Consider the following 24,959-nt stretch of genomic DNA (forward strand, 5'->3'; position numbering starts at 1 on the left):
AAGACAGGGATGCCCTCTCTCACCACTTCTATTCAACATAGTTCTTGAAATACTGGCCAGAAAAATTAGACAGACGAAAGAAATTAAAGGCATAAAAATAGGAAAAGAAGAACTTAAATTAGCACTATTTGCCAATGACATGATCCTATACCTAGCAGACCCAAAAAGTTCAACCAAGAAACTTCTAGAACTAGCAAATGAATTCAGCAAAGTGGCAGGATATAAAATAAACACACATAAATCAAAGGCATTCCTGTATATCAGTGACAAATTCTCTGAAATGAAAGACAACTACTCCATTCACAATATTCTCAAAAAAAAAAAAAAAAAACTTGGGAATCAACAAAAGAGGTGAAAGAGCTATACAATGAAAACTACAGAACCCTGAAGAAAGAAATAGAAGAAGACCTTAGAAGATGGAAGGATTTACCTTGCTCATGGATTGGTAAAATTAATATTATTAAGATGGCCATATTACCAAAAGCACTTTACAGATTCAATGCAATTCCCATCAAAATCCCAATGCCATTCCTTGCAGAAAAAGAAAAAGTAATCATGAAATTTGTCTGGAAAAATAAGAGACCCAGAATAGCTAAAGTAATTCTAAGCAGGAAGAGTGAAATTGGTGGTATCGCAATTCCTGATTTTAAACTATACTATAGAGCAATAGTAACAAAAACAGCATGGTACTGGCACCAAAACAGGCTGGTGGACCAATGGTACAGAATAGAGGACACAGAGACCAAGCCACAAAATTACAACTACCTTATATTAGACAAAGGTGCTAAAACTATGCAATGGAGAAAGGATAGCATCTTCAACAAATGGTGCTGGGAGAACTGGAAATCCATATGCAACAAAATGAAATTGAATCCCTTTCTCTCACCATGCACAAAAGTCAACTCAAAATGGATCAAGAAACTAGGAATCAGACCAGAGACTCTGCGTCTAATAGAAGATAAAGTTGGCCCCAATCTTCATCACGTGGGGGCAGGTCCCAAATTTCTTAATAAGACACCTATAGCACAAGAGTTAAAACCAAGAATCAACAAATGGGACGAATTCAAACTAAAAAGTTTTTTCTCAGCAAGAGAAATAATATGTGAGGTGAATAGGGAGCCTACATCCTGGGAACAAATTTTTACCCCTCAAACATCAGATAGAGCTCTAATCTCTAGAGTATACAAAGAAATCAAAAAGTTAAACAACAAAAAAGCAAATAACCCAATCAACAAATGGGCCAAGGACTTGAACAGAAACTTCTCAGAAGAGGATATACAATCAATCAACAAATATATGAAAAAATGCTCACCATCTCTAGCAATCAGAGAAATGCAAATTAAAACTACTCTAAGATACCCTCTCACTCCAATAAGAATGGTAGCCATTATGAAGTCAAACAACAATAAGTGCTGGCGAGGATGCGGTGAAAAAGGTACACTCATACATTGCTGGTGGGACTGCAAATTGGTGCAGCCAATTTGGAAAGCAGTATGGAGATTCCTTGGAAAGCTGTGAATGGAACCACCATTTGACCCAGCTATTCCCCTTCTCAGACTATACCCAAAAGACCTAAAAAGAGTATACTACAGGGACACAGCCACATCAATGTTTATAGCAGCACAATTCACAATAGCTAGAATGTGGAACCAACCTAGATGCCCTTCAATAGATGAATGGATTACAAAATGTGGCATTTATACACAATGGAATATTACTCAGCACTAAAAAATAATAAGATCATGGCATTTGCAGGCAAATAAATGGCATTAGAGCAGATTATGCTAAGTGAAGTTAGCCAATCCCTAAAAAACAAATGCCAAATGTCTTCTCTGATATAAGGGGGGGTGACTCAAAATGGGATAGGGAGGAAGAGCATGAGAAGAAGACTACCACTAAATAGGAACGACAGGTGGGAGGGAAAAAGAGGGAGAAGGAGAGTTGCATGGAAGATGGAAGGAGAACCTCATTGTTATACAGAATACATATATGATGTTGTGATGAGAAAAAGAAAATAAAAAGTGTGTCACATTAGATTGGATAGAGAGAAAGGATGGGAGAGGAGGGGAGGAGTAGGGGGGATAAGAAGGGCAGCAGAATAGAATAGACAATATGATTGATGTATGTACATTCCATGTATGTATTATATGTCAAAATACATTCTGCTGTCATGTATGACTAAAAAAAATAAATCGTATGGTTAAAATAAATAAATAAATTATTTCCCTTTATTTGCTTATATAATGACTTGTGTCCCCAAGACTCTACACAGATCTAATCTCATCTGAGATGCTGCTCCTGATCCCATATGAATACTCACTGATTCCATATGCACACTCGATATCACTGTCTATTGCCTTGCTTTTCTTTTTTCTCATGGCATTAATAACTATCTGACATAATTATTTTTTTAATTGCACTTCACCACTTGAATGCAAGCTTTTTTTATGAGGGCAGGGTGGGTACTGGGGGTTTAAACCAGAGGTGCTTAAGTACTGAGCCACATCCCCAGCCCTTTTGATTTATTATTTTGAGACAGGATCTCACTAAGTTGCTTAGAGCTTTGCTAAGTTGCTGAGACTGGCTTTGAACTAGTGATCCTCCTGTCTCAGCTTCCAAAATCACTGGGATTACAGGTGTGCGCTATCACATGTATCAGAATGCAAGTTTTATGTGACCAGTAACTTCACTTTATTTGTCATAATATTCATATTAACCTAAAATAAGTATCCCCAGATAAAATGCTCAACAAATATTTGGTTTGGTTATATATTCAAAAATTTTCATTGAATGCTTACCCTTAAAAATATATCTGAATCTGACCACTTCTCACCACCCCTACTGTCAGTACTCCAGTCAAAAGTGCAACCTTGATACAATTATATATATTGCACTGATATTAAGATGATACTAAAATATGAGAGATAATCATATATAGAACAGCAATATTCATTTCCCTGAGTTACAGCCATGCTAATTACTTCATAATCACACAGTCTATGCCATTTTTCTGAATTACAAAATAATTCTAGACTATACATTTTAATTTGAATTTCTTACTTTTAACTTTTTTAAATTTTGAAATGTTTAAATCATTGAAATAAGTGGAATAAACTAAATATTCCAGATTATAGATTAACATTTTTGTCAATAAAATTCTTAGCTTATTTATTTGAGATAATCCATGTGCTAAGTATTCTAAAAGAGCACAATTTATTAGTGACACATCAAAATTTTAAAACAGTAAAAATATAATGTAGTAATAACATTTTCACAATAAGTGATACAAAATGAGAAAAGCAGTCTTGCTTATATTATTGGCTGAAATTTCTTTTTTTTTTTTTTTTTTCCTTTAGTGCTTTAATTACAAATTTGATTATATTTCACATTTCTCCCCTTCAAGCAATCATGCCTGGGACAAGAGATTTGTAAGTGAAGGTAAGAACCTCAAAGTAAATTTCAAACTCAAGAGGAGAAAATATGATCATTTCTTACATTAGTAACAGAGATAGGTCAAAAATATCCAAACCAAAATATCTACTATTTGTTTTTTTTTTTTTTTTTTTTATTGGTCGTTCATAACATTACATAGTTCTTAATACATCATATTACATGGTTGATTCACATGGATTATGAACTCCCGCTTTTACCCCGTATACAAATTGCTGTATCACATCAGTTTCCCTTCCATTGATTGACATATTGCCTTTCTAGTGTCTGATGTATTCTGCTGTCTGTCCTATTCTCTACTAACCCCCCTCCCCTCCCCTCGTCTCCCCTCCCCTCCCCTTTTCTCTCTCTACCCCTTCTACTGTAAATCATTTCTTCCATTTGTATTATCTTGTCTTACCCCTCCTTTCCTCTTATATGACATTTTTTATAACCCTGAGGATCGCCTTCCATTTCCATGCACTTTCCCTTCTCACTCCCTTTCCCTCCCACCTCTCATCCCTGTTTAATGTAAATCTTCTTCTCAAGCTCTTCGTCCCTACCCTGTCCTTGTTCACTCTCCTTATATCAAAGGAGTCATTTGGAATTTGTTTTTTAAAGATTGACTAGCTTCACTTAGCATAATCTGCTCTAATGCCATCCATTTCCCTCCAAATTCTATGATTTTGTCATTTTTTAATGCAGAGTAATACTCCATAGTATATAAATGCCACATTTTTTTTATCCATTCATCTATTGAAGGGCATCTAGGCTGGTTCCACAGTCTTGCTATCGTGAATTAAGCTGCTATGAACATCGATGTAGCAGTGTCCCTGTAGGATGCTCTTGTTAGGGCTTTAGGGAATAGACCGAGAAGGGGAATAGCTGGGTCGAATGGTGGTTCCATTCCCAGCTTTCCAAGAAATCTCCATACTGCTTTCCAAATTGGCTGCACCAATTTGCAGTCCCACCAGCAATGAACAAGAGTGCCCTTTTCCCCGCATCCTCTCCAGCACTTATTGTTGTTTGACTTCCTAATGGCTGCCAGTCTTACTGGAGTGAGATGGTATCTTAGGGTAGTTTTGATTTGCATTTCTCTGACTACTAGCGATGGTGAGCATTTTTTCATGTACTTGTTGATTGATTGTATGTCCTCCTCTGAGAAGTGTCTGTTCAGGTCCTTGGCCCATTTATTGATTGGGTTATTTGTTATCTTATTGTCTAATTTTTTGAGTTCTTTGTATATTCTGGTTATTAGGGCTCTATCTGAAGTGTGTGGAGTAAAGATTTGTTCCCAGGATGTAGGCTCCCTGTTTATCTCTCTTATTGTTTCTTTTGCTGAGAAAAAACTTTTTAGTTTGAGTAAGTCCCATTTGTTGATTCTATTTGTTAACTCTAGCGCTATGGGTGTCCTATTGAGGAATTTGGAGCCCGATCCCACAGCGTGTAAGTCATAACCAACTTTTTCTTCTATCAGATGCCATGTCTCTGATTTAATATCAAGCTCCTTGATCCATTTTGAGTTAACTTTTGTGCACGGCGAGAGATAGGGATTCAGATTCATTTTGGTACAAATGGATTTCCAGTTTTCCCAGCACCATTTGTTGAAGATGCTATCCTTCCTCCATTGCATGCTTTTAGCCCCTTTATCAAAAATAAGATAGTTGTAGTTTTGTGGATTGGTTACTGTGTCCTCTATTCTGTACCATTGGTCCACCCGCCTGTTTTGGTACCAGTACCATGCTGTTTTTGTTACTATTGCTCTGTAGTATAGTTTGAAGTCTGGTATCGCTATACCGCCTGATTCACACTTCCTGCTTAGTATTGTTTTTGCTATTCTGGGTCTCTTATTGTTCCATATGAATTTCATGATTCTTTTATCGATTTCTACAAGATATGCTGTTGGGATTTTGATTGGCATTGCATTGAACTTATATAGGACTTTTGGTAATATCGCCATTTTGATGATGTTAGTTCTGCCTATCCATGAGCAGGGTATATTTTTCCATCTTCTAAGGTCTTCTTCTATGTCTTTCTTTAGGGTTCTGTAATTTTCATTGTATAAATCTTTCACCTCTTTTGTTAGGTTGATTCCCAAGTATTTTATTTTTTGGGGGGATATTGTGAATGGAGTAGTTGTCCTCATTTCCTTTTCAGAGGCTCTGTCGCTGATATACAGGAATGCCTTTGATTTATGCGTGTTGATCTTATATCCTGCCACTTTGCTGAATTCATTTATTAGCTCTAATAGCTTCTTTGTAGACCCTTTTGGGTCTGCTAGGTATAGAATCATATCATCTGCAAATAGTGATAATTTAAGTTCTTCTTTTCCTATTTTTATGCCTTTAATTTCTTTCGTCTGCCTAATTGCTCTGGCCAGTATTTCGAGGACTATGTTGAACAGAAGTGGTGAGAGAGGGCATCCCTGTCTTGTACCAGATCTTAGAGGGAATGCCTTCAATTTTTCTCCATTCAGAATGATGCTGGCCTGTGGCTTATCATAGATTGCTTTTACAATGTTGAGGTATGATCCAGTTATCCCTAATTTTTCTAGAGTTTTGAACATAAAGGGATGCTGTACTTTGTCGAAAGCTTTTTCTGCATCTATCGATATGATCATATGGTTCTTATTTTTAAGTCTATTGATGTGGTGGATAACATTTATTGATTTCCGTATATTGAACCAACCTTGCATACCAGGGATGAATCCTACTTGATCATGGTGTATAATTTTTTTGATATGTATTTGAATCCGATTCGCCAGAATTTTATTGAGGATTTTTGCATCAAGGTTCATTAGAGATATTGGTCTGTAGTTTTCTTTCTTTGAAGTGTCTTTGTCTGGTTTCGGAATCAGGGTGATGTTGGCCTCGTAGAACGAATTTGGAAGTTCTCCCTCCTTTTCTATTTCCTGAAATAGCTTGAAAAGTATTGGTGTTAGTTCCTCTTTAAAGGTTTTGTAAAACTCTGCTGTATATCCATCCGGTCCTGGGCTTTTCTTAGTTGGTAGTCTTTTGATGGTTTCTTCTATTTCCTCTATTGTTATTGGTCTGTTTAGGTTGTCTATATCCTCCTGGCTCAATCTAGGCAGATCATAAGACTCAAGGAATTTATCTATGCCTTCACTATCTTCTATTTTATTGGAGTATAAGGATTCAAAGTAGTTTCTGATTATCTTCTGTATTTCTGAAGTGTCTGTTGTGATATTGCCTTTTTCATCCCGTATGCTAGTAATTTGGGTTCTCTCTCTTCTTCTTTTCGTTAGCATGGCTAAGGGTCTGTCAATTTTATTTATTTTTTCAAAGAACCAGCTTTTAGTTTTGTCAATTTTTTCAATTGTTTCTTTTGTTTCAATTTCATTAATTTCAGCTCTGATTTTAATTATTTCTTGCCTTCTACTTCTTTTGCTGTTGTTTTGCTCTTCTTTTTCTAGGATTTTGAGATGAAGTATGAGATCATTTATTTGTTGGTTTTTTCTTTTTTTGAGGAATGAACTCCAAGCAATGAATTTTCCTCTTAGAACTGCTTTCAATGTGTCCCATAGATTCCGATATGTTGTGTCTGTGTTTTCATTTAACTCTAGGAATTTTTTAATTTCCTCCTTGATGTCTTCTAAAACCCATTGATCACTCAGCAACCTATTGTTCATTCTCCAGGTGATGTTTGATTTTTCCTTTCTTCTTTTATCATTGATTTTCAGTTTCATTCCATTATGATCAGACAAGATGCATGGTATTATCTCTACCTCTTTGTATTGTCTAAGAGTTGCCCTGTGACATAGTATATGGTCTATTTTTGAGAAGGTTCCATGTGCTGCTGAGAAAAAAGTGTAGCTACTTGATGTTGGGTGGTATAGTCTATATATGTCAATTAAGTCTAGGTTGTTAATTGTGTTATTGAGTTCTATAGTTTCCTTATTTAACTTTTGTTTGGAAGATCTGTCCAGTGGTGAGAGAGGTGTGTTGAAGTCTCCCATGATTACTGTATGGTGGTCTATTAGACTCTTGAACTTGAGAAGAGTTTGCTTGATGAACATGGCTGCTCCATTATTTGGGGCATATATATTTATGATTGTTATGTCTTGTTGGTGTATGGTTCCCTTGAGCAGTATGAAGTGTCCTTCTTTATCCCTTTTGATTAGCTTTGGCTTGAAATCTATTTTATTAGATATGAGTATGGACACTCCTGCTTGTTTCCGTGGTCCATATGAGTGATATGATTTTTCCCAACCTTTCACCTTCAGTCTATGTACATCTTTTCCTATCAAATGCGTCTCCTGTAGACAGCATATTGTTGGGTCTTGTTTTGTGATCCATTCTACTAGCCTGTGTCTCTTAATTGGTGAGTTTAAGCCATTAACATTTAGGGTTATTATTGAGATATGGTTTGTTCTTCTATCCATATTTGTTTATTGATGTTACTAAACCTGATTTGTTATCCTCTTTGACTACTTTCCCCCCTTTACTGTCCTACCTCCCATTGTTGGTTATCAATGTTATTTTCCATTTCCTCTTCCTGTAATGTTTTGCCAAGGATTTTTTGAAGAGATGGTTTTCTAGCTGCGAATTCTTTTAACTTTTGTTTATCGTGGAAGGTTTTAATTTCATCTTCTAACCTGAAGCTTAATTTCGCCGGATACAAGATTCTTGGTTGGAATCCATTTTCTTTAAGCGTTTGAAATATGTTATTCCAGGATCTTCTAGCTTTTTGAGTCTGTGTTGAGAGATCAGCTGTTATTCTGATTGGTTTACCCCTAAATGTAATCTGCTTCCTTTCCCTTGTAGCTTTTAAAATTCTCTCCTTGTTCTGTATGTTGGACATCTTCATTATAATGTGTCTTGGTGTGGATCTCTTATGATTTTGCACATTCGGCGTCCTGTAGGCTTCTAGGATTTGGGATTCTGTCTCATTCTTCAAGTCTGGGAAGTTTTCTTGTATTATTTCACTGAATAGATTGCTTAATCCTTTGGTTTGGAGCTCTGTGCCTTCCTGTATCCCAATGACTCTTAAGTTAGGTCTTTTGATATTATCCCATAGCTCTTGAATGTTCTGCTCATGGTTTCTTAGTAGACTTGCTGAGCTATCTATGTTCTTTTCAAGTTGAAATACTCTGTCTTCATTATCTGATGTTCTATCTTCTAAGTGATCCACTCTGCTGGTAGTATTCTCAATTGAGTTTTTAAGTTGGTTTATTGTTTCCTGCATTCCTAGTATTTCTATTTGTTTGTTTTTTATTACCTCTATCTCCCTGTGAAATTGATCTTTAACTTCCTGGATTTGTTTGTCAATGTGATCTTTCATTGTCTGATTTTGCTGTCTCATGTCTTCCTTGAGACTCCAGATCATCTGAAGCATGTATGTCCTGAGCTCTCTATCTGACATTCCATCTGTTGCAGCTATTACCTCTTCTAAAGTTGAGTTGACCTGCATTGCCTGTGGTCCTTTCTTTCCTTGTCGTTTCATACTGCTGGCGTTTCTTCCTGCTTGGTGAAATTGTTGTGTCTTTGATATTTTCCCCCTCTATTTATTTATATTGCTCTTGTATAGTTGAAAAATCACCCTTGCAGGGCAGGTAGTGGCTGTGATCCTCCTCCAATTAGTGTGATCCGTCTACCATGCTGGCAGGCCCTAGGTCTGCTTTGCTGGTCGGTCAAAGGTCTACCTACCCAGCAGGCGCCAGGGGCACCTGTGTCACTCCATAGGTTGCTGGGCCTAACCTCCCGATGGGTTGCAGGTTCGCCTCGCTTGCAGGCACTGGGGGAGAGGCCGGCTCCGCCCCTCAGCAGGCTTTGGGCCCGCTCTGCTCCTGTTCACAGTCCCGCCTACCTGCAGACACTGGGGGAGGGGACGGGCCTAGCCCTCAGCCGTCCGCCGCCAGACCTGTCCTAGTGGGTCCAGTCCGCGTTCCCCGCCGGCGCGTGTAGCTGCAGTCCCTTGGCTGGTTGCTGGGCCTGACCCGCCCGCCCGTGGCTTGCAGGTGCGCCTCGCTTGCAGGCACTGGGGGAGGGGCCGGTTCCGCCCCTCAGCAGGCTCTGGGCTGGCTCTGCTGCTGTTCTCAGTCCCTCCTACCTGCAGACACTGGGGGAGGGGACGGGCCTAGCCCTCAGCCGTCCGCCGCCGGACCTGTCCTAGTGGGTCCGGTCCGCGTTCCCCGCCGGCGCGTGTAGCTGCAGTCCCTTGGCTGGTTGCTGGGCCTGACCCGCCCGCCCGTGGCTTGCAGGTGCGCCTCGCTTGCAGGCACTGGGGGAGGGGCCGGTTCCGCCCCTCAGCAGGCTCTGGGCTGGCTCTGCTGCTGTTCTCAGTCCCTCCTACCTGCAGACACTGGGGGAGGGGACGGGCCTAGCCCTCAGCCGTCCGCCGCCGGACCTGTCCTAGTGGGTCCGGTCCGCGTTCCCCGCCGGCGCGTGTAGCTGCAGTCCCTTGGCTGGTTGCTGGTCCTGACCCGCCCCAATATCTATATCCAGGATGCAGTAGCATTTATTGAGGGACACCAACAGGGTCTGGAAGCCCAACATCAAGGTGAGGTACAATCTGCATGGGTACTAGCACGTATGAAGTCCTGAATTCAATCCCCATTACCTTGCTCTCTGATGAAGGACTGCAGGATTTTACAGTCTGCTTCTCTAGCTAAAGAGCAGAGCAAGGAAGGATACAACTCCTCTGGCTCCTTTCCCCAGACTGATGCACATTCATTGGGGGTAGCGCTCCTCCCAAGGAGATCTTCACTACCTAACCCTCTTTTCTCTGGCTGAAATTTCATAAATTCATGAATTAAGAATAGCCAGCATTGCATTTATTAGTTCCCTAAAAAGATGTTCTCTGACTACTTGGAAATTTATTTAAATTCTCGTTAAAGCAGTTGATATTTTCAATTTATTCTCTGGACAAAAAGTTCATTTTTACCTTTTCTTGAGGTAAAAGTGATTTTATAATTAGTAATTTTGGGAAATTAGATAGTAAAATGTGTTCTTTACCACATTCAGGGAATAACTGTATTAATCAAATATTGGAGGCGTAGATGTAGCAGGAAAGATATAGCAGCAAATTTATACTAACAAGAACATCAAGAAAATCCAGAGAATTTTACGATTTCTCAGTTGCATCTGGTCCTGTGCAGTTAATGTTCTTTACAAGTTAGGAATCTCAAATCCACACTGCCCAAGGACAAATGGTTTCCAAAGGTGAGCCACGTCTGTGACCATCAAGATTTTGCTCCTAGCTCTACTGTAATACCTTGTTAGTTCATAAAATGACATCAGCTATTTCACTGTGAGATGTTGAGCTCAAGAGCAAGGATTAGCTCATGGTACAGTTTTGTCACGTTGAGCTCAGGAACTCAGCACTTTAAAAATGCTCAGTAGAAGCTCTAGAGTGGGTAAATAAAGGCATAAAATAATGGATCGGTGTGACCTCATCTAGCTTAACAGATCTCTCAGGAGCTCTCATAGGCACAGTCTCTTTTGAACACTGCACTCTAAGTGAAGTGGCTTGTCTCTCAACTGTACTCTCCTGAAAAGAGTAATGCCACAGAAAAGTCTCCTCCCCACTATGAACAAACAGTAATATTTTCTCCTAGAAAATTCCCATTTAAATCCAGTTGATTAAAAAGATGATATCAATTATTAAAATAAAGGCCATTCTGGAGATTATATTAAAATGATATCTTTAGGTACTCTGTTTGTATCCACTATTGTATACTGTTTGAACAAATTGATTACATATCTATAAGTTTTTATTTAAGTTGAATTAATTTTTTTATTTTTATTACAGTGTATTTCTCTTATTTTAAAAATTATCTGTGGCAATTAAGGGTAGCTATTCTTGATTAGTGGTGTCTATGCATAAACTGTTATGCCTGTTAACATAACAGGAGAGACACCACTGTTCACCCAATGACAGCCACTAAAAAGACTAAAAATTAGGTAGTTCAAACAAGTAACTGAAACAATTTTAGTTAGAGGAAACCTTAAATATATTAAGTGAAAATATTATTTCTTAGGCTGTTCCAAGGATGTATAGAGTGTAGAAAATAACTCATGTACACACATTTTTTTTGCTATCACTATAAATACAAATTATGAGTTCATACAGACTGCATCAAAGTGGAAAATCTGTAAAACCTACCATATTCCATATCCCATTATTAATAATATTGCCTCCAGTTGTGATTTTAGTTGTGTGCTCATTCTTAAATTGGATTTCAATCTTTCCATCACGAAGTGCAATCAGGAGCCAAGCTGAGTGATCGAGAGATTCTGCAAACAGTATCACACCTTCTGCATCATATGTCCGGAAATCAAATTCAGCTGAAAATCTAAACAATGGCCAAAGAGAGATTCTTAATGGTGGGAAATATGGAAGGTTCAAAGTATCATCATTTTTATTTTTCCTTGTGCTTGCAAATAGTAACATGCTGTAAGATTTAACTACTTATTTCATTCCCTGGAATTAATTTTTTAATATTTATATTTTAGAAGTAGCTGGACACATACATTTATTTTGTTTATTTATTTTTATGTGGTGTTGAGGATCAAACCAAGGGCCTTGTTAGATGAGCGCCCTACCGCTAAGCCACAATCCCAGCCCTGGAATTAATTTTTAAAAAGTCAGAATTAGACAGTTCATATGTTGTGCTTCATGTATATAAAACCTGGTTACTACATTTTCTTGCTTATTATTGGAGGTTTTGTCTCAGTGAACAGAAAGATGCTTTGGTAATTTTTCTTTTTCTTTTTTGGTATATGTTTTGAAGGCCTCTTTCAAATGCTGGAATGAATATAAAAGAATAGAACTTAGGCATATTGAATTTATCCTGGAGCCTTTTATACACAATACATTCTGAGGTTAAAGGTTGTGTGTGTGTGTGTATGTTTAAAAGTGCATGCGTGCCTGCTTACTATATCCCTAAGAGATTAGTGAAAGATGTTACAATTTGTGATTGGTGTAATATCGAAAGGCATGTTTTCCCTGTGATTTCATATATTTCAAGAAAGAATCACAGAGCTCTACAGGATAGCATCTGGATGACTGCAAATATAATTAAGGGTTCGTGTGTAATAAAGATGGAAAAAAACAAAAAACAAACAAACAAACAAAAACTTCAGACAGCAGCCATTGAAGAAAGGCAGTGGTGGTTCTTCCATACCCCAGGGCCATAGGCCTCAATAAGGACAAGGTGACCAAGATTGTGAATAAGCTAATACACAGCCACGATCATGGATGCCTCACCAAACACAATAAGTGTGTGTGGGAAATGATCACAGAGGTGTGAGTTCATCAAGAAAAGGATGGGGACTCACATTCTTGCCAAAAGGAAGCAAGAGGAGTTGAGCAATGCCCTGGCAGCAATGGGGAAAGCTCCCAAGACAGTCTGGACCCTCCCCCACCCTGCCAGTAATTAATGAGACTTTTACAGAAAACAAAACAAAAACACTTTAAAATGTGTTAGCTTGATTTCAAAAGCTCTCAAAAAAACTAATGTGTAAATCACTGCAGTAGCTGCAGTAGAACACATGGAAGGAAAGCTTAGCAAATAGTCTCACCATGTGATGAGGGTTCTGAGCTCTGGCAATGCCTATTGCTATTAAGACTTGGGATGTGGATATAGTACAGACATTATAAGGAAAGAAAATCTTAAGAATGCTGGATTTAAAATAAAATGTGTTGATTCAGTGCCCTTGGAACACTTTAATGAGAATTAGCCTTAATAATTTCCAAGGAATCGGATAATCAAAATGATTTTAAAAAGACAAACATGGAGAAAGAAAAATAGCTGCCTACCTATTAATTATCTAGGATAAAAGAAAAGTAATTTAAGTTAAAGAGTCCAGACTTTTGATAATTACTGGATGAACAAGGAATTCTACATCCTCATCCCAACATCTAATAGTAATGGTAATAGAGGTAGTATTTGTAATGGAGCACAGACCTTCCTCAAAGGTAACAATCAAACAGTGACAGAATAAACTTTTCCATCATTAGAATCCCAAGTAAATATTGTAAAGAGGTAAAATGTGGAGTAAAGTATGTTGGATGGATAACAATGAGTGGGAATTTACTGACATCAGTTCACATTTAAAAAGAACCATTTTACTTGGACTTCTATTCTTTTTCATAATGATCTGAGCATTTTACTGATGTGAAACATGGATTATCTTGTCAAAATCTAAATTTGTGTATGGTCAGGATCTTCCAGAAGTTGATCCTATTATGAAGATAATTTCCTTTTCTTTATAAAATTGTACTAGAATGGTATTTCAAAGAGTTGTGTTCAGAATATTTTGTTTCTGGAATACATCATCAGCATACTGATTCATTACATTGGGGAACAATTCATTCAGTTTCAAAAGTACTATTGAATAGAAAATTTAGAGGCTAAATTTCATTTTGCTGCGTATAGATTTCCAGTTTTCCTAGCACCATTTGTTGAAGAGGCTCTCTCTTCTCCAATGTATATTTTTGGTGCCTTGATAACCACACACACATCTAATAGAGCACTAATCTCCAGGATATACAAAGAACTCAAGAAACTTTATACCAAAAAAACAAATATCCCAATGAGGAAATGGGCTAAGGAACTGAACAGACGCTTCTCAGAAGAAGATATACAATCAATCAACAAATATATGAAAAAATGTTCAACATCTCTAGCAATTATAGAAATGCAAATCAAACTACTCTAAGATTTCATCTCACTCAGTCAGAATGGCAGTTATTAAGAATATAAGCAATAATAAGTGTTGGCAAGGATTTGGGGGAAAAGGCACACTGATATATTGCTGGTGGGACTGCAAATTGGTACAACTACTATGGAAAGCAGTATGGAGATTCTTTAGAAAACTTGGAATGGAACCACCCTTTGACTCCTCTATTCCTCGGTCTATACCCAAAGGACTTAAAAATGAGCATACTACAGTGACACAGCCACATCAATATTTATAGCAGCTCAATTCACAATTGCTAAACTGTGGAACCAACCTAGATGACCTTGAATAGATGAATGATAAAGAAACTGTGGTATATGTACACAATGAAATATTACTCAGCAATAAAAGAGAATAAAATCATGGCATTTGCAGGTAAATTAATGGAGTTGGAGAATATCATGCCAAGTGAAGTAAGTCAATCCTCAAAAACCAAAGGCTGAATGTTTTCCCTGATAAGTGGATGCTGATCCACAATGGGGGTTGGGGGAAGCATGGGAAGAATGGAGGAACTTTGGACAGGGCAAAGGGGAGAGAGGGGATGGGAGAAGACAAGGGGTTAGGAAAGAGTGAAATGAGATGGATTTATGTACCCTAGGTACATGTATGATGACACAAATGGCGTGACTCTATTTTGTATACAACCAGAGAAATGAAAAACTGCTCCATTTGTGTACAATGAATTGAAATCTATTCTGCTGTCATGTATAACAAATTAGAAAAAATGAATGTTAATTTAAAAAGAAGAATATACTACACCCCCCCAAAAGAAAAGAAGATGTTATTTATTTTGAGACATTCATGAAATGGAACATTAAAGGAACACAATTACATAAATGAATCAGAGAATAACTTTCAGTTTTCTTTAATAATAAGAATTCTGTGAAGTTGAATTATCAAAGGAAGAGGTGAAAAAATTCATATAGCTAATAAATTCTAAACATGCATTCAACAAAGTGCTGCATATATTGATGTTCTAAAAAATACTTGAGTATGTTTCCTTTATCTAGTTTTCAGAACATGTACAGAGAAAAGTGAAAATTTCACAAGTACATTAAATAAATTCATTATAAAGTGAAGAATGATGGGATAAAGTAAAATAAGTACTGGAAAAGAGTTCAAAATAGTTTTAGTGTAAAAGTTATATGTATGAAGGAGCAAATTATTTTTAGGTTTCCCAAATCATCTGATTGATAACACATCTAACTTATCTCATTGACAATATAATTTTATACATTTCAGACCTTTCCATTTATTATTCTTCTGTCCTTATCTACTTAACTTCTAGAAATTATTGATGACATTGGTTCCTTACCTGGTGGTTTCTGGCAAACGAAATTTTAAATATAAGACAACCCCTGCAAAATGCTCTGCCAAATAAAGCAATTCATAATTTTTGTCAAGGTTTAGGGGCAGGCAAACTGGAACTGCCTAGAAGAAAACAAACAAACAAACAAACAAAAAAATGCATAAATCTTCCTTGGAGTTTATGCAGGTTGTGTGTCTTTTCTCAGGTTCCTAATGTATCCTGTTATACACTTAAATTAAAAATATCTTTGGTAATAATAAAGCAGTATCTTTCACTTTCTTCAATATACCCTCCAAGAATCTATGAGATCTTCTTCAAGTTTGAATTATTCAATGTTTGTAACTCTAACTTTCTCTCTTTGATATTTCCTTTGCAAATCTCAGGGTTAAACACAATCTTTTTCTTTAAGTACCAACATGTACCTCTTTAATTAACTGTTAGGTATGATGCCTTCATGAACTAAATCTGAAGATTATTTTTATTTAGAGTTGAACATAGGTGGAAAAATGAATGTACCAACAAACAGCATCTCATTCATTCACTCATTCATTTTTTAAGCAAACGCATTCTGAGCAAGAACGTGCTATCTAGACAGTAAAGGGAAATATTGAAAAGCCTGTAAAGAATAAACATGAGGTATCATCTTAGTCCCCAAGGAAGTCACAAGAAAGTGATTTAAAGTTATCACATGTCTTATCAAGTACTTGTTTTCAAAGAATGAAAACAAATGCTAAAATGGAAAATTTCTTTAGGATAAGTTCTTGGACACATATAAGGATATTTTGAGGAAAACTGCAAACATAGCCCTCTGTTAAATACAGGCCAGAAAAAACATTTCATTTCCTCTATTTCAAGACAGATGGTGATATGTAACTAAAGCAAATATTGAAATAATAAGCAACTAAGTTACAAAATAAAATATTCACACAGCATGACATTTTAATATAGTAATACCAAAGTTACTACATTTGGCAACTAGCTTACCTTATTTTTCTTTACCGAGTAGGTAGCATGATATTGAAAGTTATGCTTTTCTGGACATATAATCCTTGTCTTGGCAATATATAAAGAGGTATATGTATATATTCCTCATTTGGGAATTTAAAATAGTCTGCCATATATATGTATATATAAAACCTTTGCATGTTTAAAAAAATGGTGCTAAGATTGAAAGAATCACTAACACACAATCCTTACTTAGGAAAATAAAAAGAGTTTTGGATGTTGGCCTGTTTATTTCAATAAAGGAAAAACTAAAACCTACCTGAAAATTCAATTCCTGGGTCAATTATGCATTAAATCTGAATGACTAAAAGCAAGTTTGAGAGACACAGATTAACAAAATTAGGCTCTAAAATTTGACATATGTAAATCCTACTAAATCCTATACTGACCTGAAAGTTTAAGAGCACTCCTACAAGTACTAAGACACCTTAAGCATGATCAAACTTGCTAGAGTAGAACTCAGAAAGGTAGACATTAGAAAATGTTTTCACTAAAATTTTTATGCAAGATATTTCTTCATATAAAAAGTACTAATCTTAGCTTTTCTTAGTTTTTTAAGTACGCATATAGTTTGAAGTTTGTAAATGCACAGGCTACACTCTAAGTGCCCCCTTTTTAATGTAGCCACTAATTATTCCCAATTTTTATGACTTACATGATCACAATGAGCTAACAGATTGTGACTTACAGCCTGCTTAGATCTACAATTATTACTGAACATCTGTATTTTGCTGACTTACCTCAGTTATATGGAAATAAGTGCTTGGCTCTCTCATTTTAGTAAAGAGGTAAGAAGTTTAGCATTGTAAATGTTTACCTCACAACTCTTCTGATCGTGGGCAAGTTTGAATCCTTTCTTCCCATCACAATAGCAAGAGTAGCTGCCAGGGTAATTGACACAAAGTTGAGCACACATGTTCTCAGAGCATTCATCTATATCTAGGGTAAAAAAAGAACACAAACCTTACAATTTTCTAAATGACCAATCCAACAGGCAGATTTTAGTATGAGATAATCAATGACAACAGATCTTTAGAGAAAGAAATTCCTATGACATCAAGTCTTAAAACACTGGGTCTGGAAATTTAAATGAGTTGTAAGTGTAAGGTTTACTTGTGCACTTGAAACAACAAATCTAGTAATTAATAACTAATAATAGTGTAACAATTATACCAATTTCCTGATTTTGAATTTGAAGAAAAAAATTATTGAGGGTCTCAACTGTCTTATCTGATTATATGAATGATCTTGAGATTAGCTCCCAATTCTTTGCTTTGAAGAAAAGAAAGGAGAAGAAAGGGAATGGAGGTGAAGATAGGGAAGCAAAGGAAAGACAGAAGAGGGAACAGTAAAAAAAGAAAAAATGCCTTTTAACTAACTGCACATTAAAGCAATGGGGATTAAATGACAGTATCAAGAACATTTGACTACTCATAATATAATAATTATTGGGAGCAATACATTTAAGCACATACCTTTATTTCTTTTTATCTTTTTTTAAAATTAACATTGCTATGATATTATCTCACATATTGTGTGGTTTTTGGTCTGGTCCCTAACCTCAGTGACATTTTGGAAAAAATCATTGTTGAAATTTGTAATATTGTGCTTAAACTAAAGTTCACTTCAAGGCTGGCTACATAAAAATCCTTAATAATTTCATTGGGTACAAAATTCTCAAATTCAGTGTATCATTTAAGTTCTCAAAAAAGGCTTCACGGTGGATCCACAAAATTAGTGCTCCCTCTAATTGTGTATTATATGATTAACTTTACATATATGAATAGTTATTTACAAATCATTCCTTTTAAGAAAGTATCTCTCATTCATTGACTAATGCAATTATGTAGGTGTTGAAGTAGGCTAAAAATAAACCTTGAAATTCCTAGGGTGTACCACAGTAATTATCATCTGAAGTGAAGCATAAGAATGGTGTATGTAAGGATGGGGGTGTTTTGGTGAGTGAGTACATGAGGAGGTAGGACACTGAAATTTTAAGAGAAGCATATTTGTTGAAAAAAGTCTATTCTAAAATTATTATTTATTTAGGTAACTAATAAGAGGGATATTTTTGTTCAATATTACAAAATTTATGTTTGGAGTGATAAAAACATTTTGGAAACAGTGGTGATGAGTGCACAACAGTGTGAATGTAACTAATGTCCCTGAAATAAAAACTTAAAAAAGTGGTTACAAGGAGCTGGGTACCGTGGTGCATGCCTGTAAATCCCAGCAATTTAAGATACTGAGGCAGAAAGATAACAAGTTTGAGGCCAGCTTTAGCAATTTAAGCAAGGCCTAAGCAATTTAGCCACACTCTATCTCAAAAAAATGTGTGTGGGGGGTGGAGGGATGGGGATGTAGCTCTGTGGTAAAGCACCCCTGGGTTCAATTCCAATCCCCCCATAAAAGTGGTTAAAAAGAAATATTATATATAATATTATGTAAACATTATATATAATATTTCTTTATATATAATATTTATAAATATAATATTATATATACTATTTCTTTTTAACCACTTTTATATATATATGTATATATATATATATATAGAGAGAGAGAGAGAGAGAGAGAGAGAGAGAGAACTTGCTCCCTCCCCCCAATATATATATGTACATTACACAATTGAAAAAATATTTTTTATTTGATCAGTTTTATCCATGATATTAAATTCATCTTAAAATTTTAAAAATTTTGAAGGAAGGTGTAAAATTATTTGTTTATCATGATAAAATTTTAAAAACCCTCTAATATATATATATATATATATTTTTATTAGTTGTTCAAAACATTACAAAGTTCTTGACATATCATATTTCATACATTTGATTTAAGCGGGTTATGAACTCCCATTTTTACCCTATATACATAATGCAGAAGCTACCTAAGGCACACATGGCAAGACCTGTACAGACAAAGGAAGGAGAAGCAACTTGCAGGGGCTAGCTCAAATCCATGGACAATGACATTACTGATCAATATTTCTCAACTTTCTAGAGCTAGGGTCTCATTTATTTATGATAATAGAGCTACATTATGTTCCACTTAGAATTAATGACTTATATATGCCTGAAAGCTTGGAATAAAACCTAAGGTTTTTAACCAGTGTCACTGTTTCAGTCTCATGGAAAAAATCATCCAACTGTTTAAAGACAGTTTAAACTTCTGTCTCTCTTTTGTATACATGCGTTTTTGCTATCAGGCTGAAATTTTCTTTATCTTCAAATATTATTTAAGTGATGTTAAAATATGTTTATCTTGCTTTTATTGTACATGGAGGTCTCCAACTCATATGTAGTTTTAAGAGCCAAATAGAGTGCATCATATTAAAACTAAAGACCATGCATCTTAGATCATTTTATTCTGGGAAGAAAGCCAATGATCACCAAATTGACCAAGCTAAATTAAAAAGTAAATAATAGGAGTGCTACTGTCAAATTAAACCAGTGTTATTGAATATCAGCTCAGGATTCAAGTCCACCCTCTCCACCAGCAGCCTTGATACCACCACCATTCTACCTTCACAAGATGCTGATTTAGGACTGTATCTGTAACCTTCAGGGCATTCACATTCAAAGTCTCCTGGGAGGTTCTTGCACACAGCTGTGCCACAAACATTTGGCTTCAAGGAACATTCATCCACATCTATAAATTAAAACAATAAATTAAAAATAAAAAACATTTTTCCAATAGCAGAATATGCCGAAAAACAACCCTCAATTTGTGTTTCCTGAATCTAATTTATACAATGAGATCACAGACTAACTTTGGAACAACAAAATATTAAATCAGTCATCACATTTTAACTCACTAAATATGATTTGTTTATATAAATTCATAAGAAATTTGATTGATATTTGACATGTTTCTTTATCATTACATAAAAATAAAGAGGGATTTAGTTGGTCTGAGGATGTGGCTCAAGCGGTAACGTGCTCACCTGGCATGTGCCAGGCACTGGGTTTGATCCTCAGCACCACATAAAAATAAAATAATGATGTTGTGTCTACCGAAAACTGAAAAATAAATATTAAAAAAACACACACACTCTTTCTCTCTCTCTCTCTCTTAAAAAAAAAGAGGGATTTAGTCATTTTCTTACCTTCCGGGTTAAGGTATAAAAATAAATAAATAAATAAGAAACTCAACTATTTCTTAATAGTTTTCACGGATACGTCTAAATACAAGTTTCTGAGACATGGTCTTGAAAGTATCTTCATTTCTTAGTATCACAAATATAAAATATGAGACTGCTTATCTGTTTTAGCTTCTTGGGAAATAGACATCTAATCTGTTCACTATAATTGTTGCCTGAAGTATTCAACAATGAATCACATTTAAAATGGGATTGAGGGAGGTCTCAAAGTATTCATAAAGCTGCTGTTAATCTAATACAAATTTTAGTGTCAAATTAATATTCCAAAAATTTCAGATGCATTTATTATATTGCATGGTAAAGTAGGAGATAAAATATGGACTGTAACTAGTTACTAGATAAGTTTTTACTTAGGAGGAAAATGAAACAAGTGACAGAAAAAGTCTGATGGAGATGTAAGTATTAGTGAAATTTTCTCACCTGTACTTATTGGAGAAAGACAAATTCAAAATTGAAAATGTATTTTATATTCTAAAAATTGTCAGGATTTTTTTCCAAAGAAGAATAATTAAAACTTCAGACTTTATCTAAAATAATTGCACAAAAATAATGGAATCAATACCTTGTGGTAAGGGAATTTTTCTATATTTGACTATATCAATGTCAATATTCTGAGTGTGACATTTTACTATAATATTTAAAGATGTTACCAATGATAGAAATTGGCTAAAAGATACCTGTGATCTCTATTATTTCTTACAACTTAATGTGAAACTTTAACTACTTTTAAATAAAATTCTAAAGAAGAATTAAAGTTCATATCTTTTAAAAAAAGCAAAAACATACAAGTAAAATTATTTTGTTTGAGTATTACTGAAAGGAAACACAGATCAATTGAATTTAGGTTATAATACTCAGCTTTTATGATTTTACACTGAGTTTTATTTTTTCACACTTAGGCAATTACTGGCAACTTGATCCCAAGCATTTCTACATCTTGGCAAATGTTCCCCTGAAATAGTTTTATACATATTTTTCTAAAAGCTCAGTACTCTATTATGAATGTATCATGGGATAAGGACTATGTAAGTGAAAAATATAAAAACATATGTTCTGGTCAACAGGGACATTCTTATTTTTTAAAGGAGTTTTTATAAGTATGTGTGTGTTTGTATGTGTGTATGTGTATGTGTGTGTGTGTGTGTGTGTTAATTCAGTGGATACAAATTAAATACATTTTAATTTTAAAAAGTCACAAGTTATTTAAAAGAACAGTCTAGTATTTATAGGTATAAATAGGAGTGGGTCCTATTTATACAATGAGAATGGTTTCTAGAAATTATGATGGTTTTCTAATGAGACTATCATTCTAATTACCTGAATTTTCTCATCTAGGCAGATAAGATATATGTTCACAAATTGGATAATGGTCTAGAAGAAATTGTTAGTAAACACAGTTTACTTCAGAGTAATATAACTAGACTTTAAATAATATAGCAAACTGGATAATCTAAATACTATGATGTAGTGATGGATAAATCATTTCTTGAACATGAATCTCATGTAGGAATTTACCAAAATCGATATGAATAGGGGGTTGATCAAGAAAATTTCACATTTTAGTTTACTGAAATTTTTTATTCTAAGAAGGAAGAGTAGGAGGAAGAGGAGAATAAGAAGAAGAAAGAGAAAGCATAATAAGAAGAGGGGAAAAATTGTATTAAATGTTTCTAGATTCTACAGATAAAATCTGGTTCCAGGCTGGGAAATTTTGGTTTTACTTAATCACATACCTAGCACAAATTAGAGCAGTTTAATGGAAGTTACAGTATACCAGACAAAAAAGTCAAAATTTGGGGAACAGGGAAACGTGAAGAAAAACAAAACAAATATAGTAGTGAAATGTCTTGTTATAAAGCTACACTGAGAGTGATCATGTAAGTCTGAAGGAAAAAAAAACAAACTTAGGAACAATAATATCCTCTTAAGTAGGAAAAGAGAAAGAAAACCAGATCTTCATCATTTCCAAAACCACAAATGAGGTGCAAAATAAAGGGTTTATTCTGGAAATCTTTAGAATTACATTGGTTTATATCTCAGAAATTTGGAAAAGGAATAATAAAATTCAATGAAAGGGGTTATTAAGGATGGTCATGGAAGTCTTTATCTTTTTTGAAATAAAGGGATAATATTAGGTAATATTTGAAAACAAAGGATACAAAATGCTTTTTACAAAGTCTGAAGCATGCAAAGATCTGCCCGGAAACCTCACTTTATAATAATTTTTTTCTATTCTGATTTATAATAAAATTATTGAAATATGCATGCATACATGAGCACCCACACAATGAGAAAATGAAAATATTCTTGTTATCAGTATTGTAAACTAAAAGGTAATCCAATAGTATCACCAGGCTTCATGGTGGATAAAATTGTACATATACTATAAACACAATGAGAGCATTCTCCAAGAATTTCCTGAGGAAATTCCTCTAGTTGAATGTTGTTCTTACACAGTAAATAAATTTTTATTCTATTTTCTTATTCTTACCTTTACAGTCTTTTTTATTTGAAAGCAATATAAAACCACTTCTACAGGAACAGTGGTAACTTCCAGGTGTATTATCACAAATCTGGCTGCAACCTCCATTTACATTTGAGGCATCTTTGCACTCATTTATATCTACAAAGGAAAAATAAATTATTTTTCAAATAATATGACCTGTAGAGAACTTTTCATGTGTCCAAATCAGATGAGCTAGATTGAAAATTATACATACCAAAATCACACTTTTCTCCTTGCCAGCCTGATTTGCAAATGCAAGTGAATTCAGCTTGGCCATCTTTGCAGCTCTCATATCCTTCTTCATTACAAGGCAGAGGATTGCACTGGTCTGGAATAGCTGAAGGAAATAGACACCTATTTAATTTTTATTTCATGCCATAGTGAAATTAATTTGCCTATCAATAGAATTTTTTATATGAAGCTTATAACTAATGAAAAAATATGACTCCTTCCTTCAAATAATGCTTTTTCAAAAAAGTGAGTCCATTATATAAACATTTGTAAGTATTTTATGAAAGAACACTACTATCATATTGCAAGTATGTATAATATTTTATAACTATAATGTAGATTTTTAAAAAAACATATTGCCTTTTTTGATTCTAAAAACAATTCCATGGGTAAAGCAGACCAAAGAAACCTCTCTCAGTAGCAATGGGAAAGAAGAACTTGGGACTTCCTATTTGGGCCACAATAGAATAAAAGGACTCAGTTTATCTTCATGCCTTCAATAAGTAATCTCATCAAAATATATAAAATAATGGTTTCCAAGCATTGCAGAAAACTGATTCCTAAGGGAAAATAAATTAAAAAAAATAGAACTATATTCCTGTCTGGAAATGTCTGCATGCAACAGTGCAGGAGTCAATTAGAGCACTAGTCTCCCCAGGTGGAGAAGACAAATACTAAAGTCTGGGAAGGTCAAAGTAGAACTGAGAGTGGGGATACATGGAGAGAGAGGGGCAGAGACTGACTCCAGAGATCTAGGGTCCTCAGCTGAATAATGACTTGCACAGGACAATTTCCAGAGCTCACATAGGGTTAGATGTGGTTCATTTTAGACTAGCCAGACATTAAAAATCTCAAGACATATATATAAGGAATCAGGTAGAAACCTCACAAGGTTGATAATCCTCTTATTAGGGTTAAATTAGTGTTATGTTTAAGGCTTCTTCCAGGATGCCTTAATCAATCTTAAAATCAAGCCACAAAAGATTTGTTTTTAACTTACTCTAAGTTACTTAGCTGAGTGTCAGACCCAAATCAAAGACTATTTGGAACAAGACAACAGAACCCAAAACTAAACAAACGAACTTATTTCTTCTTTCTTGGCAATTACGGTACCTTGCTCCTTGTTGTCCAAAGTCTAAAACCTGTTGTTCCACATATTTGACCAGTTCTATTAATTTATGGAAGAAGAGTAAATCTGATCCTATTATTCCATATTAACCCTAACTGGAAGTCCCAAATCCCTTTTCCTATTGCTGCTGGGAATAGTATAGTTTGTTCTGTACAATATACAATCAAAAATTACTAGTCATTCAAAGAAACAAGAAAATATACCCTACAATTGAAAGAAAAATTCACTGATGAAAAATATCTAGGAATGAGAGACATTATAAAAAGCAGAAAAATAAGTCAATATAACTATTATAAATGCATGCTATATGTTCTAGTAGTAAACATAAGCATGATAAAGCTATACAATAGAGTCATATAGGACTTAGAGACATGTAAAGTACAATATATGAAATGAGAAATAAATGAGATAGGTTAAAAGTAAATTATACTTAGCAGAAGAAAAAAAAGAATAAATTTCAAGACACAGATATTATCCAAAATGAAAAC

General features: G+C 35.1%; 1 protein-coding gene across 2 annotated transcripts in view; it reads right to left on the reverse strand.

Annotated features, from left to right (window-relative positions):
* The window catches only part of Pros1 (protein S), a 96,912-nt gene that overhangs the window by 17,431 nt on the left and 54,522 nt on the right, over nt 1-24,959 (reverse strand). For both annotated transcript variants that reach the window (XM_026405271.2, XM_026405270.2), the window contains exons 5-10: nt 23,326-23,448; nt 23,097-23,228; nt 19,969-20,094; nt 17,264-17,385; nt 15,448-15,563; nt 11,554-11,743 (exon numbers count right to left, since the gene is read on the reverse strand). In XM_026405271.2, the coding sequence (XP_026261056.1) occupies nt 11,554-11,743; nt 15,448-15,563; nt 17,264-17,385; nt 19,969-20,094; nt 23,097-23,228; nt 23,326-23,448 (809 nt within the window). The remainder of the gene's footprint in view (nt 1-11,553; nt 11,744-15,447; nt 15,564-17,263; nt 17,386-19,968; nt 20,095-23,096; nt 23,229-23,325; nt 23,449-24,959) is intronic.

This window comes from Urocitellus parryii, chromosome 2 (genome assembly GCF_045843805.1).
Source record: "Urocitellus parryii isolate mUroPar1 chromosome 2, mUroPar1.hap1, whole genome shotgun sequence".
Taxonomy (NCBI): domain Eukaryota; kingdom Metazoa; phylum Chordata; class Mammalia; order Rodentia; family Sciuridae; genus Urocitellus; species Urocitellus parryii.